Source organism: Ixodes scapularis, unplaced genomic scaffold (genome assembly GCF_016920785.2).
Source record: "Ixodes scapularis isolate PalLabHiFi unplaced genomic scaffold, ASM1692078v2 PGA_scaffold4__175_contigs__length_147842914, whole genome shotgun sequence".
Classification (NCBI taxonomy): Eukaryota; Metazoa; Arthropoda; class Arachnida; order Ixodida; family Ixodidae; genus Ixodes; species Ixodes scapularis.
The window spans coordinates 31,812,141-31,827,201 of NW_024609879.1; the positions used below are offsets into that span (position 1 = coordinate 31,812,141).

Consider the following 15,061-nt stretch of genomic DNA (forward strand, 5'->3'; position numbering starts at 1 on the left):
CTTGACACAAAGTTGCGGTTTATACAGGCAACCTGCAATGTTGTTTGTTTTTGCACTATATAGCGATTGTAACAAAAACATTGGTATGCCTGGAAGGGGCGGCTGCATAGTTCAAACGATACCTATTACTTGGTGGCGTCGCTTAACCTGGTGTCTGAAGCAAAAACAAAAAATGTTGTGTAGGCCAGGACGTCGTGGGAGTATAACATGCCTATGCGGCGGGAGCTTTGTCTGCAACGGGCTAATCGAAACAATGGAAAGAGGAACGTGACTACGTATCGCCGGAGTGCGCAGTACTGCACAGAAGTGTGAGGCTTTTGGCTGCGTCATACTCCAATATGCTTTCGTTGCGCTCGAAGGCATAGCGCGGATCCAAGCCCTCGCAGCATAATAAGGGGCGCAGTGTTCATCCTGTGCGAACTTACAACGATACATGAATCTCACTCTGCTAAGTTCGTCTTGCCGTCTCCGGCTGTCCCCCCCCCCCTTTATGGTTCAAATTCTTCCAACAAACAAAAAAAAATGTTTTCACAAATGCATGAATAATATGAACATTAAGCAGGTGACACAAAACTAACTCCAGTGCTATTCCGAAACAAATAGACGTAACAAAGAAAAGTGGGTTGAAGCCCCACCCCGTAGTCGGACAAAGATACACAAAAAGAATCGAAGCTTGTGGCTCAGCCTCGCCCAAAAAAAAACCCATAAAGAACCGAGGTCAGACATCCGCGGAATTTTGTACATACAAAGAAATGCGGTTAGGGTAAACATAGAGTGGACAACCATCAACCTCAGCATATTGGAACACTAGGGTCATTGCATGGTTATTTCCCGACTAACAAAACAATAAGATTTGTAGGTATACTTTGAGTTCCGCGTCTAAACTTAGGGAAGGTGAATATACCGCAATTCAGATATTCATATTAATTCATGGGGGACTCCTTTATCAACATTTTATTATCATCTTTATAGGTTAAGACATCTAAGTTAAACTAGCAGAAGAGTACTTAATTAATACATTTGACAGAATATCTTTACACTTATAAATAGGGGTCCTTATTTTTAGTACAACGTTTGTGCTCAGTTAATCAGTTATTGGACAATGTATCGTTTGGCCACTGTAACATAGCCAGCAATCAAAAAAAGTTTTACATAAAAATCCCGGACAGAAGCTCACCGGACAAAAGCTAACTGGACCAACGCGGATCGTAAAAAACCTCAAGATTTTTTACAGACACGGACAAATGCTCAGCACTGTTACCCGGGAAGCCGTACGAATGCGCACCGGAATACAGATGTTTGCTTTCATACATAAGCTGAAGTTACATAAAAATTATTCAGCGCCTTCTGAAAAAAAGATATTAAGGACTCGCGCAAAATTTGTTATTGTTAATAAAATAATGTTGATCAAAACTTTAATGCAAATACAGCCTCCCACTAGCTCGAACAGTTTTCATATGTCTGAAGGTGATCGTCCACAAGAAGGGCGTTTTGAAGACCCTTTCTTGCCTACCGAACCCCTTTCAACAGGGGCTCACTTTGGAAAGCTTGAACCAAAGCGATTGTACCAAACGCTTGATCTCGTTGAAGGCATTCGATCAGCCTCCAGACACTTCGATGATCCTGTAACATAAGGTTGCAGAACCAGTGTTTCCACCCTTCGCAGACGTTGTTGGGTGCTCATGACTGCCTCGCTCGTAGAAAAAGCAAGTGTAACTAGCAATGTCCCTAAGTCATTTTATATGATGCCCCCCCCCCATACACAAAGAAAAATAAAAGCAACCCCTGCATAATTTCCCAATGTCTGTCAGAGGTGTTAAGTTTACAAAGTTCAAACATTATAATTTGCAGTATATTCTTCACTGAACGAGGTCAGTTACGTCGAAACACACACACGCACACACACACACGAAAAGGGGAGCTTCTTTCGGGTCCGCCAATGTAGTATGATTGCGCTTTTGACCGGTTCCGCAAAGTAGGTGAGCTTTCGTCTGGTGAGCTTCTGCCCGGTACCCTCTTCAGGATGAGCTTTCGTCTTGTGAGCTCTTGTTCGGCTACCCGAATCACAATTCAGATCATTTCCTCTGTGCCTTTAGGAACATGCAGGTTTCGCGGAAGCAAACGGAGTCGTGCGATTTAGTTTACAAACATTCTTTAACAGTGCGTCAATACCGTAACTGTGGTCAACTGAATTAAGACTATGGGAGATCGTGTTGGAAAGGAGATAACTACGCGCTCAGTGGGATTGCAAGCGTTCTGTCTCTTATTACTAAAGGAAACGAGCTGCGGTAACTGTTGGAAAATATGATCCTCCAGATGCCCAGCTGGAGCACCAAAACGGCGAAAAGACATTGTTGCGAGGGCCCACTAGAGTTCAAGGATGCCTTCTTGAGAGCATATGTTTACAAGGTACCGTACAATGCCATCTTTACATTTTGTAAGGCGGTACGAACGGACAGAACAGGTTTTGATTTCGTTGTTTTGCACTGCGGTCAACAAAATTTAGATGAAGTCTTCAACTGTATATCTAAAGCCTGCGAGCTACCATTTTCGGTCTCCTCACAGAACCAAAAGGTAACTCTGTCGCACCTTCTTAAATTCAGTTTTCTATCGACGCCACTAAAACACGATCAATCGTACAAACCAAAATGTTGTTCACATAGCGCCTTATAGTTGTGTTACCTAGAGACCAGTTCTAAAAAAAGACCCGGTAGTTCAAGTAGAAAAAAAAAAGAAAGGTAAATCTCTGGAAGAACTGGAACTACGCCCGAAGCACTGCATACCCCCCATCCCCTGTTTCTGAATAAAATGTTGATGACCGTATTTTAATAGCGTGGTCTGTATGTATAATTGTTAAAATTATGAGGAAATTAGATGCCGTTTTTAGCCTTACATTTCCGATGGCGTTCATCGACATGCTTATTACAATATTTTTTTTATCAATTAGACGTTACTGACTCCGGACCACATTTTTTGACAACCAAGAATGTAGATGAGCATGTATTTGAAAGAACAATGTATGTGAATTGGAGATGACTTACCTTATTCAAGCAAAACTCAACTTCAGAGGGCGTGCTGAATGTATGGAGGCCAACCTGGAGAGCAAAACAAACGTGAACCAGGATTGATTGCTGCACACGGAGTCTGCACAAAGTGTTGCAGCCAAATAACTGAATCGCATTTACCATTACAAGTCCCGCCTTGGACGCGGCATAAAGAAGCTGTGCCCCTTCGTAAACTCTCGGAGACAATATGGCCACTCTAGATCCTAAAGGAAGTTTGAGGGACACCAGGCTTGCAGCTAGCTGATCTACCTATAAGAAAAGAAAAGCGACATTCTCTCTCAAAAGATTTTTTTTTACTGCCGCTGCGGATGTTTTCCTCTCATATTTTTTTATTCCCATTCCCAACAATCACGGATGGATGGATGGATGGATGAATACGGCTGAGCCCTTTGGATCGGGCGGGCATGGTCCACTTGAGCCATCTATCTTCAGACGTCGGTAACCTTTAAAAATATGACGTGGGTTCTTGATGGGCGTTGACACGCCTCAGGGGGCCGCACGTGACATCAGGGGGTAACTTGACATCGGAGGGGGGGGGGGGGGGGGTCACGTGACTTCACGGTTACGTCGACGCCAACGGCGATGCCGCTAAGCCGGAAACGGACCCCTAAGAGCTGCTCTTTAAAAAATTGAATTTCTAAAAAAATAATTTCGTCTTAAGGTAGCGCAGGTTCTTTTATCAGTTAAAATATTGCAGACACGGTATGTATTACCTAGGCTATCGCGCAATATCTTCATGCCAACAGATCATTGTGTCAGTACTTCGCTTTCATGGACTGGCTTTCAGTCTCCGAGTACCATTGGAGCTTATTTCGAAGCGAATATTCGTCGGCGGTTACGAAAGTTAGAAGAGGTATGGGATCTTTGAATTAGCGACCTTGGGGAGACATGTAAAACTGATCCTAGAATGTCTTCTAATTTCCAGACTTTCGCTGGATATAGCCTCCAACGAAAGGGGGTTTAAAAAGTAAACATTTCGGCAAAATCTGCCTGGCTAGGTAAGTATTAAGAAAAGAAACTGGAAGTACTCTAACCAACTGGTTTAAATTTCTTGACATTTCACGGCCTGCTCGGTCGCGTGTTCACTGGTGACTTATTTGGCTGGGTGTTCGTCTTTCTCTTCTGCTCCTTGTCGCTGCCGTGAAAATCGTCTTCTTCTCTTTGTGACTCCACGAAGTAAGTGAATATAGCTGCTTGCGAGGATACCGATCGACCGGTTCAAGTTTTTCTTTGTATGCTGTATGTGCCAGGACTCTAAATAGAGTCGTTTTTTTTCAGTTTCTTTCGGTGTCTAGGACGGAACTGCTGTCGAAGTTGATGCCGTGGTTGTTCTTTTCTGCATGTTCCGCTATAGCGTTTCCTTGCACGTCTTTCTTTTATACATGATATTTATGTCTGCGAAGAAGTTCAGTAAAGTTCTTGGTTTCTCCCACATATGAGGCGTTGCAGTCAACGCAAGGAATACGATAAACAAGGCCTTGGACTTTTTCTTTTGAATGACGATCTTTTGGAAGAGGAAGAGGAAGAGGATGGCCAATGGTCGAGACGGGCTTGTGTGTCACTGCTATGCCGTATGGTCTGAGAGGACGGTTGAGAACTTCGCTCGTGCTTCTGAGGTACGGGACGCACATGCGGCTGGTGGGATGGCTTTCTCGGCTGCAGATGGGTGGCGAAGGTTCTTGTAGATATTGTTGACGAATCTTGTTGGGTATCCGTTTTTACGAAGGTTCCGTTTTATAATATCAACTTCCTCTTTAAGTGCCTTACCTGTGGAGAAAACCGTGATGGCACGTTGAAATAGTGCCGAAACTAGTGAAGGTTTGTGAGATGTGGGGTGGTCTGAAAAAACAATTTAGTTATCTTCCGGTGTGCGTTGGTTTTCTCTAGACCTCAAATATTTTAAAGGTTGCCTGAATTTTCCACAGAAACATCCAGAAATGCAATGCAACCGTTAGAATCACGTTTACGGGAAGAAATTATGTTTAACCCGGATTTTATAAACTCGTTCGGGGTGAAAACTCCGGAATGCCGGGCTTTATACCCGAGAACGAAGGACCCTGGGTGTGATTCGTGGAGTTTCTCCTTCTATTCAACTATCCTATCATTTCAGAGCTATTTTGGGGTGCAGCTGATATAAAAAGACGAGTAAGCTTGCATTATAGTTAAAGAAACAAGGACTCAAACCAATAATAAGCGCTATAAATATTTCTCTGTTTCGCGTTGTCAAAGTTGGCAGCATAAACCGATGAGCGAATAGATATGGTCAAGCGACATATGTATACTGAGTGTTTCAGAAAAGGTGGACAAATTCGATATTGCGAAAACTACGCATCACTACAAAAAAAAAATGCTTTTGTCGTTTTAATTCTAATCCAGGGTCTATTTGGGAAAATTTAATATTAAAGTTCAGGATATATAAGTTAATAATTATTTTCGCGTAATTAATAATTTAAATGTTGAGTTTGATGGCATAGTTTTACTTGGAATACTGATGAGCATCATCTAAAAACGCTAGATAAAAAAATTGGAGTGCGATAGAAGGCACGGGCTGCATTTTACAGCTTTCTGAAAAACAGTACAACTTCGACGTGTTTTTAAGTTTCAGTTTGCCATCGGAGTGCTTTTCCACATCGACCGTACCGCGCCCCGCTGAGCAATAGTGCAACCAACATCTGCTTCGCTGTCCTTGTGAAACGCAGCTGAGGCAGGTTACACTATTTCTCCATGGCACGCGCTGTCGTTGGTGCCGAGAAGCGCTCCGACTGCAAAGCGAAACTTTAAAACCCGTCGAAGTTTTGCGGTTTTTGAGAAAGCTTTAAAATGCAGCGCGTGCCTTCTTTAGCACTCAAATTATTTTCATTTAGTGTCTTTTGATGATTCTCAGCAACTTTCCAAAAGAAATTATGCCCTTAAAGTCAACATTGGAAAAAAAAATTATTTACGCGAAAATATTTATTAACAAAATTATTCCGCACTTTAAATATCTTACTAAATAGGCCTCCGGCTTAGGACTAAAACGACACCTGCCCTTTTTGGTGCAATCCGTAGCGTTCTCAAAATCGAATTTGTCCACCTTTCATGAAACAGCCAGTATATGACTTGCACAGGACGTCTGCCCTGCTGGTGTCAGACGCCTGCCGGTGACGTTGTGGAGGGTGCGGTGTCACGCGTCAACGTGCGTCTCGTGATTTTAATAATACACAAAAGGATACGCTATCAACTTCCCAGATCAGCTTTCAACAGAAATGGTAGTATTTTGGATTGTTTTTTTTTGTTTTTTTCTATTTACCCATGCACCTAAACGCAGGTACTAAATATTCGCTACTGAAAGTGCTTAAAGGGTCTCAACTGTGCCCTTGTTTGATTTTATTAAGGCGAAAGCCTTATATGTCTCATCGTTCAGTCGACCTTCAAAGTCCTTGAGTAAAAACACGTCGGTTACAGAAAAGGTACCAAAACGTTTCCGAGAACACTCAGGTGAATTAGAGACAATGAATTTAAGAAGGATGACAATGCGAATTAAATGGAATCCAAGTGATATTAGAGGAATTAAAGTGAAATGAAAATAATTAAAGGGAAGTGGGAGTAATGAATTGGAATTAAGGATTATACGGCGAATATGGTCAAAAAAGAGTATGTGAAAAACGAGAACGTGAAACAAAGTAAATCATGTGTCTGTCTTTTATGCATAGGCGCTTGGGCTTTCAACTTCAGGTCGTCTTAGGAGTAACGTAAGAGACCCTGTGATATTTTGTGAGGTGGTTCCTTTATGTTGGAAATTTGACAGAGGCACGCGTAGGGATCTCTGTTCTACCACTTAAAGCATTTAAGATATTCTCAACAATGCGCTTCTCGCATAAAGAGGGTGTTTTCTAATAGTACTAAAAACACCTAGGTTAAGGTCTTTGAAATACGGTAAGTTGTTGGTGCGGTTTAAACCGTTGAACCACTTGGAATCATGTATATTACACTAAGAAACCGCTGTCGATTTTTCTTGCGCAAGCCTGTTTTCCTATTTATTTATTTGCGGAGCGTTGTTCATTGAGGGGTCCAGAAGATTCATGGCGGTATTATTTTCTTCTTATAAATGAGGTATACTTATTCGCAATGTTTTGTCTAGTTCGCATACGTTGTCACATTTATAAATATGTCCTTACCCCGGTCGTGCTTAACTGCTTTCTCAACAAGTCCAGTGAGTTTGTATGTGCTTGGTTTTTGTCGTAATTGTACCTCAGATGGGTAGAACACAGCTAATTGAACTTCGTCGAGTCAACTTGAAGCTGTAGAGCATTCCTTCTGGGCGTTACCAATGTACGAGAACCACAAAAAGAAACTAATGAATAACTTCGGAAAGGTTGCTATCAGCGCCAGCACAATGCAGACTCATGTTCCCGAGAAGTGCATGAACCAATTGGTCGGCGCTACTTTAACTGGTGCTGGACAAGATGGATGGGGTGGAACTGTCTTCTTGACTTTGAAAAACAAAATGTCAACCTAATCAGTGCCTATTGTAACATGGAGAACGTCCGACCTAATTTCTCTACGCGCCCCGCCTGAAAAGCCATGAACAGTCGTCAGTTTTCTTCTTTTTTTTTTCTTCTCCTCGTTATGCTATTTGTTTTTGCCATTCCTCCTCTCTCCTCGAGACTGAAAAATTCACCTCGCTTCTGGTAGACTGCCCCGACATTCCGCCCTACACGCTTTTCATTTTATTTTTTTCAATTGATTTATTTTTTACTGCAAGATAAACGACAATCTGCAAGCTAGCACTTAAGAAAACGATTTGCAGGAAACAATTTTATCTTATGATGCGGCCAAACGGAACTTAGTTTTTGTGCATCACAGTTTGTACATGAATGCTGAGGACAATCATGTCAAATATAGTTTCCAGGGCGACTACGTGAATCAGATATTCCCGTGGCCAGGCGAGAAGGAAATACGACCTTAGAAATATCTTATTTCTTTCATTACTTTGGTAACCCCAAAGTCATGCTCATCGCCTTCTCTGAATCGGCTATAGAGGCCGACAACTGCAGTAGGAACGTTGTTTTGTAGCAAACGATTCACAACAGTGTCCTTTTCAATAATACCTTGATTGTTTGTCCCCCTTCCCCCTATACAAAGTAGCAAGTCATGCCGAACCTCACAGGTTAACCTTATCGCCATTGTTTCTTGCTCTCTCTTTTTTTTTTTGATACACGCAATATAGGTATCGAGGAGGGTCACTTGCTTCCGGTTGGCTCAATAGATAGGCAGCACATATAAAAATATACAGTTTTAAAATGTATGTATTATTCACGGACTGACTTTTCCTTACCGCGTTTCAGCACATAACACGTAGCTCTCGCTGGTAGGGCATATCAATGGCACGTATACTGCGAACGTAGGTCCTTTTGATAGCGCTGTAGGCGATACCGGTTTTTGTTTTGATATCGCCAAGTTGTAGCAGAAGAAACGTCCACACATAGAAAACATGTAGGGACGTAGAGATCGAGCCTTTCGATGTCAGTATATCTTATGACCATGATATGCGGACTCACAAACAACACTATTGTGAACTGAACGTCTTAATTCTTCAGCCAATTCACTTATTATTTCGGTCCAGTACTGTACAATTAAGCTCAATCAGAAATGCCAGCTGGGAAAATGTACAGCGAAGCACTCAAAAGCCTGCATCTGGCCAGAAAGGGGCCAGAAAAATACTGTATTATATTTAATATTGATATGTTATAGCTACCAGCGTCCCTTGCAAGACAGTATAATATTAATTCGTGAAAGCAGCTATTTGTGGGAAACGGAAACTTAAATTTGCGTCATTTTCAAGTATTGCTCTAAATAAAAATATTGTAAAACAATTATAAATATTTAGTCTTTACCTGCAACATTAGATTTTCCTAAGTTAAACAAAAACACACCGGAATATTTTGTAACTACCAGATTTATACACAATATATAAAAGTTATTTTGCGGCCGTTCCTCACAAGCAAAGTGCAAGGGTAAATTACCTCCAAAATTTAATTTTATTGCAAGTAAAATTGCTTTTCTCCAAAAGTGGTTTACGTACAATTAATATTATTACTACGTAAAAAGTAATTCCTTACGATTGCAACTTACTTTTAAAAATTATATTGCATCATTTTACAATTACTTATTTTTGAGAGCGACTGAACTTGGCAATTATAATTTTAAACGAATTGCATAGAATGCGAAGCATTTGTTCATTCCTTGACCCAATGTTTGAGGAGGCTTAAGCATCGCACCATAAACGTCACGTATTGTACTCTTCTTTTATGAATTTTGTCAAATTGATGATAGAACTTGACAGCTTTGTGCAATGAGGTACTCTGTTCTTATATTTTAATAAATAATTATAAGTAGTCATGTGCTCGAAGACGCCAGCTCGCTAAAAACAAAAAAATTGTGTTGACAGACTTTTGTTAACCAGGCCAAAAAAAAAGCAACAATTAGTAATATATGAATATTTCACTAGCGTTAATATAAAACTAAAATCCACACGCGCTAGTACGAGCAGAGTGGCATACAAACATCGTGTTATTTTAATGATTTAAATTGAGTAGAAATTATAATGTTTCAGCAATATATAAAAACCGAATCGGGGGCTTCCAAATGTTTGGTGACAATATTCACAAGCACGAGGTCAGTTTCTAAAATACTTACGCAAATAGTATCCGAAGTAAGGCCAACATAAAACAGAGTTGAAAATAACACGAAGATACAAATATGCGACAGTACTGGAAGAGGGACGTAAAAGACAGGCAAAAAAATAACTCCATAGCTAATTGAAATTTCAGACTTCGGCTGAAAGCTGAAGCACGATTTTGTTTCTTTCAATATTTTGGCACGTTTACGTGACTTTTTTCTGGTCGCATCGCAGACGGCGCCACACGGTGCCATTGAGGTAGGCTCCAAAGAGGATTGTCCGTGAATCCGCAGTGTAAGCAATAAAAAAAAAAAGCGACGCTATATTTGCTGTGCATTTGTGACTGCGTGTCTCATTGTGCGAGTGTGTCACCAAAAACTAGGCAGCTTGTGTGAGGGCTGGGGCTTTCAGAGAGGTTCCGTCGGCGCCGCAGTCTTGCAAATGTAATTGTAATAGAGCCCACTATTTTCAAATTACTGACGGTAGAAAGTAATTAAATTGCAATTCTTTTCACCGAAAGTATTTAATTACAATTCAAAATGTCTAAAAAGTACTTTGATTACAGCGAAGCAATTAATGTAGTTTAAGTACTTAATTAAATTACTACCCAAGTATGGAAAGCGCCCCATGAGGGCATACACGAAAAAAAAAAATGAAAAGTAAGAATGTACTTATAGTGCAGAAAAATATAGCCACACAAATGTATATTCTCACCATTGATAGATGTTCCAACGGATACACTGTACCCACAGTTCCTGTGTGCAAACGTTCTTGCTTCAAGTTTTGCAGCTTCAGCTGTTAACCTCACGCTCTCCGGAGAACGTTGTCGTATACGCAGAATACACTCCTCACTCCATGCCTCGAAATTGGGATTACAAATTACACATGCAATGTATCGATTACTTTACTATAACACCTTTTCGTATATTTTATAAAACTTTTTCTGCCTAATGTTTGGGCTTTTTTTAGCATGGCTTTCAATGCCCACTTCATTTGTATCTTTATGTAACCGAAAGTTGTAACAAATTATTTACCATTGCAATAAAATCATTACGGCGACTAAGAAATTAAGGCCTACTAAATAACCTTTTAACATCGTAGAAATGCTAGTGTTCACTACTTTTTACCAAAGAGGGGAAAGCGATTTGATGAAACGGCGTTCGGTGAAGTGTGTAGCAAGAGGGCAATAGTCTGCACGCTTACGCCGGCAGTGACATTCAGGGTCGCGCCGCGGAAACGAGCGCAAGTGCCCGATTTGCATGCGAGTCAGTCAAAGACTGGATGCCGAACTTAAATGTGTGTTTTATATGTACTGCCTATCTTGTCCCTGGGGGTGAGCAGTGTGCCCCGATCCCCACAAATGACACCCCATTAAATGGAACGACCTCAGCTTCAATATCTGCAATCCAGTAAAGAGTCTGTATATTTTACAGTGTAAATTTGTATGCCATAAAATTAGTTGCATGCTCTGTGAGTCTACAGAAAGCAAAAAGAGTGGTAGAAAATTTGCTTTGCATGCTTTCGTAGATATTATTAGCATTATGCCTGCTATATCTGCTCCTCCAAATTTGTTTATGTTTGTTTCCTCCAGCTTCGTAAATCAACAGGATTTCACAGTTTGAAATTTAATAACTAGAGTAAAACGTATAATAATTTGAAATTCAAATGTATTTTTCATACCCTATTAAGATATTATATTAGATATGATCAATTCAAGCGAATTGGAAACAATTTAAAACAAATGGCGTAGAACAAGCAAACAATGCGGCAACTTTGACTGGAACCATTTTTCCGAGTTGGCACTTGGAATCATCCTTTCAGTGACCATTTTGTCTGGGACCATACTCTCCATGACAATTATATGGCAATAGCCGTATACGGTCCTTCATTTTGATTATTCGGAAGAGTGTGATCGTGGGACCGTGTGAACGTGTCCGTATGTCCGTGTGTCCCTGCGTCCGTGTGACCGTGACCTTGACTTTTGACACTTGACCTTTTTCCTACATGACCCCTTTCCTCACTTGTCTCTTAAGGCCCGTTCACACTCTTGCGACCGACTTCGACCGACAGAGACCGGACCAGTTTTTAAACCTTTTGCGACTTCTTAGGACCGGATGCGATGCAGCGGAGCTGATCCTAAGAAGTCGCAAGAGGCTTAAGAACCGGTTTGGTCTCTCTCGGTCTAACTCGGTCGCAAGAGTGTGAACGGGCCTTTACATCTAATTTCATCCCCATCTAGTCTCCTCTCCGTGCCCTTTTTCCCCATCCCCCTCATCTCTTCCTCGTATGACCCCAAGTTCATGACCTGGCTCACTCTGGACGGTTGTACGATTTATAAAGTTCAAAAAACACTTGTCAGAAAGAAAAATATTGTTTTCTTTTTGTTGGCAAGTGTTCCACTAAAATAGATGACACAAGCGCCAGGAATCCTATTTCTTGTTTTGACGATATTAGGTTTATGCTGACATCATCTCATTTTGATCCAAACAACGTCATATTTTCACACTTTGGCGGTCTATCCCAATAACGTGCGCCTCACTCTCACAAGGTTCGAGCTTTCTGCGATGCATAGATTATTTATCCGTGCCGAAAAGCACGGTTCTATATTTCCAGGAACTCACTGTATTTGCACTGTAGCTTAGCGTTGTAAAACAAGCCGGGAAACTCAGCGGCTGCACATAGAAAACTTGAATTATCACCCAGAACGTATTTAGGCGGTACATTTTACCCGGTGAAATCTTGAAGTGTAATTCCCTTCCTGAAACAATTAGATGATTAAAATTGGTAGTCATACGAAGACTTTCACGCAGAAGACCGAATTAGAGATGGTTGTTATTAACATGCAGAGTTATCTCCCGGTCGGCGCTTCAAGCAGAGGACACTCACTGTGATCTGTGAACTGCTGGACACTGTGGTCTGCTCGAAGACAAGCGAACTTCGTTCACTTGGACCCATCATCTGATGAGCCTCAATTGGTGTCACTCTCTACGTCAATCAAAAGTGGCTTTGTTTTTTACTCACAACTGCGCGTCGCTGTCGTGAGCTCTAGCGTAATATTGCTGGATTTGTTAAATTAACTTTCTTGCCGCGCAAGCAAACTTTCGGATACTATTTTGCAGTTCATCCATCTCACTGATTATATTTATCACCCGATTTGTTTTCATTGTCCATTTAAAGTAAAACGGAGTGTCACGACGCACCCATCGCATGCTGACAATTTTTTGTAGACGAGCTGCTACGTTCGAATAACTTACTATTGACATGTTTCTGCATTCTGAGGAGAATGGAGTCTGCGTGTGCAGAGCTTCGTTGAGCGCGTAACAGCTCCTTCCCTTCACCGTTTTTTGCCTCCCAACTGATTCGATTAATGACGTGTTTCTTCTTGGTTTTGTTTTCGACTTGGCCAAAACTATTTTTGAATATGCGATCTTTAATCTATGTACCTTTCTAAAACACTCTCCTGAAAATATCGACATGATTGCTGATGAAGATGAAAGCTAAAGTTTGTAAAGAGCAATTTCAAATTGGCTTGTATTCGATCTCAATGTGTCCTTTGACTCTCCTTACGTATGTAGTTGGAAACGAAATTTAATTAAATCGTAAGAGTTTCGCTCCTTCCAGGTTTTTGCCTAATAACCTGCTGATTGTTATTTGTACACACAGGATGGTGAATATTCTGAAGAAATACCAATATTTCATCTTGACCATACGCTTCTTCACGACACGTACCTGGAAATGCTACTCCGAATTGGATACCCAGCTCCATGCGAATAACACCCCGCTGAAGAGAAAGGTCTTTATGATCTCGTGCATGGAGGATTCTTTTATCCCACCTGTTTTTTTTTTTTTTTTTTCTCAGTTTACAATAGGCACTTTAGAAGATATGTTCACTCGCATTTAGTTTTCAATGGGGGGACGACCGTTGAGCGTCAGATATAAAAAAAAAAATTCAGTGTAATTAATACGGAGGACCGGGTTGAAACTTTCGCTTGCAACTCTCCCTTCCTCTCCTCCTCCATCAACCCCCCCCCCCCCTCTCTTCGGAATGGTTTTGGCGTTTCTACTCCTATTGTGTCGATGAGATATAACTGAAGAAGGTCGCACAGATCGTCTTTTTTATAGACGTATTTTAAGTTTACAAGATTATACAACTAGGTCTCAAGTTGTTTACTTAGCATAATCACTATGTGCCCAATTACGCCGATACCACCAGAACTAACATTGTAGCTTCACACCCAAGTTACCCAAAAATTGCAGACTTTCAATAATTGTTTGGAAAACGTGTTTCTTCACCGAGCCATACGCGATTGAAATAAACTTCGCTCCAGCGTACCCGATTCAGGTTCACTTGAAAACTTGCTGCACCGCTGGCCACCTCATAGCAAGTGAATTGCATCCCCATGTCGAAATGTATTCACTTACAGAAATTGTAACCCTCTCCTTCAATAGCATTGTAACGGGATAGCAGCGGCGTAAAATAAAAATAAAACGATTAAAATAAATACATATCTAGATCAAACATATCGAATAATTCAGGAAAAGAAAAAAAACACACACCTAGATATTGACCCTCTACGCATTTTTCGTAAAAACTATGCTGGAATGTACAACATGTTAAAATGTTTATGGCGGGCGTTACCATAATGTTTATGTTCTAATGAGTGCGAATAGGCCAACTTCCGTGTCTACCCTCTCGAGGAAAAATTTGACGGCGATTACTGATAATTTCTAAAGTTCACAGGACCATGCCACTGAAGACGACCGGCCGTAAAGAATGGCGAGCTAAGCAAATGCATCACTGACAGCTGTCTCCAACCACTGTTCGTTGAAGCGACAGTATTTTTATTCTGGCAAATTCTTTATCCTAAGTATTTAATGGCTCTGAGACAATTACATTAACTGTTTCATTTCATGTAAAATTTGACGCATGCTTTGGTGCATTTTATAACGGAGGGGCTTGACTTCATCACGTTTTATGGCATTTATCACTTCCTTGCTCACAACCGTACGTATCTCGTAAATACCAGACAGGGATATCTGCAAAGATAACGCAGCATAAAAGGATTCACGACAATTAAGCTAGTGTTAATGTTTCTTCATGCTATTAATATTACTCATATGCCTGGCACCATCGCTGTCGTGGAACATTAAGGCTCCATGGCTATATTTGGAAGCACATTTGCACAAACAGATTTCGAAGGATCTGTTGCGAAAACACTTGTACCCAAGCTGGACTGTTTATAGCAGGTTTTATCTTATGTACAGCAACAACACAGACGCTGCGGAAACATTTGCTCCTGCCGTATAGCTCAATTTAATATGCCGTATGTGGGAG

At 41.0% G+C, this 15,061-nt stretch overlaps 1 protein-coding gene across 1 annotated transcript in view; it reads right to left on the reverse strand.

Annotated features, from left to right (window-relative positions):
• Positions 1 to 15,061, reverse strand: part of LOC115330883 (medium-chain acyl-CoA ligase ACSF2, mitochondrial) — a 115,647-nt gene that overhangs the window by 79,321 nt on the left and 21,265 nt on the right. Inside the window, exons 3-4 of the mRNA XM_029992919.4 lie at positions 3,186 to 3,314; positions 3,042 to 3,095 (exon numbers count right to left, since the gene is read on the reverse strand). Coding sequence (XP_029848779.4) covers positions 3,042 to 3,095; positions 3,186 to 3,314 — 183 coding nt within the window. The remainder of the gene's footprint in view (positions 1 to 3,041; positions 3,096 to 3,185; positions 3,315 to 15,061) is intronic.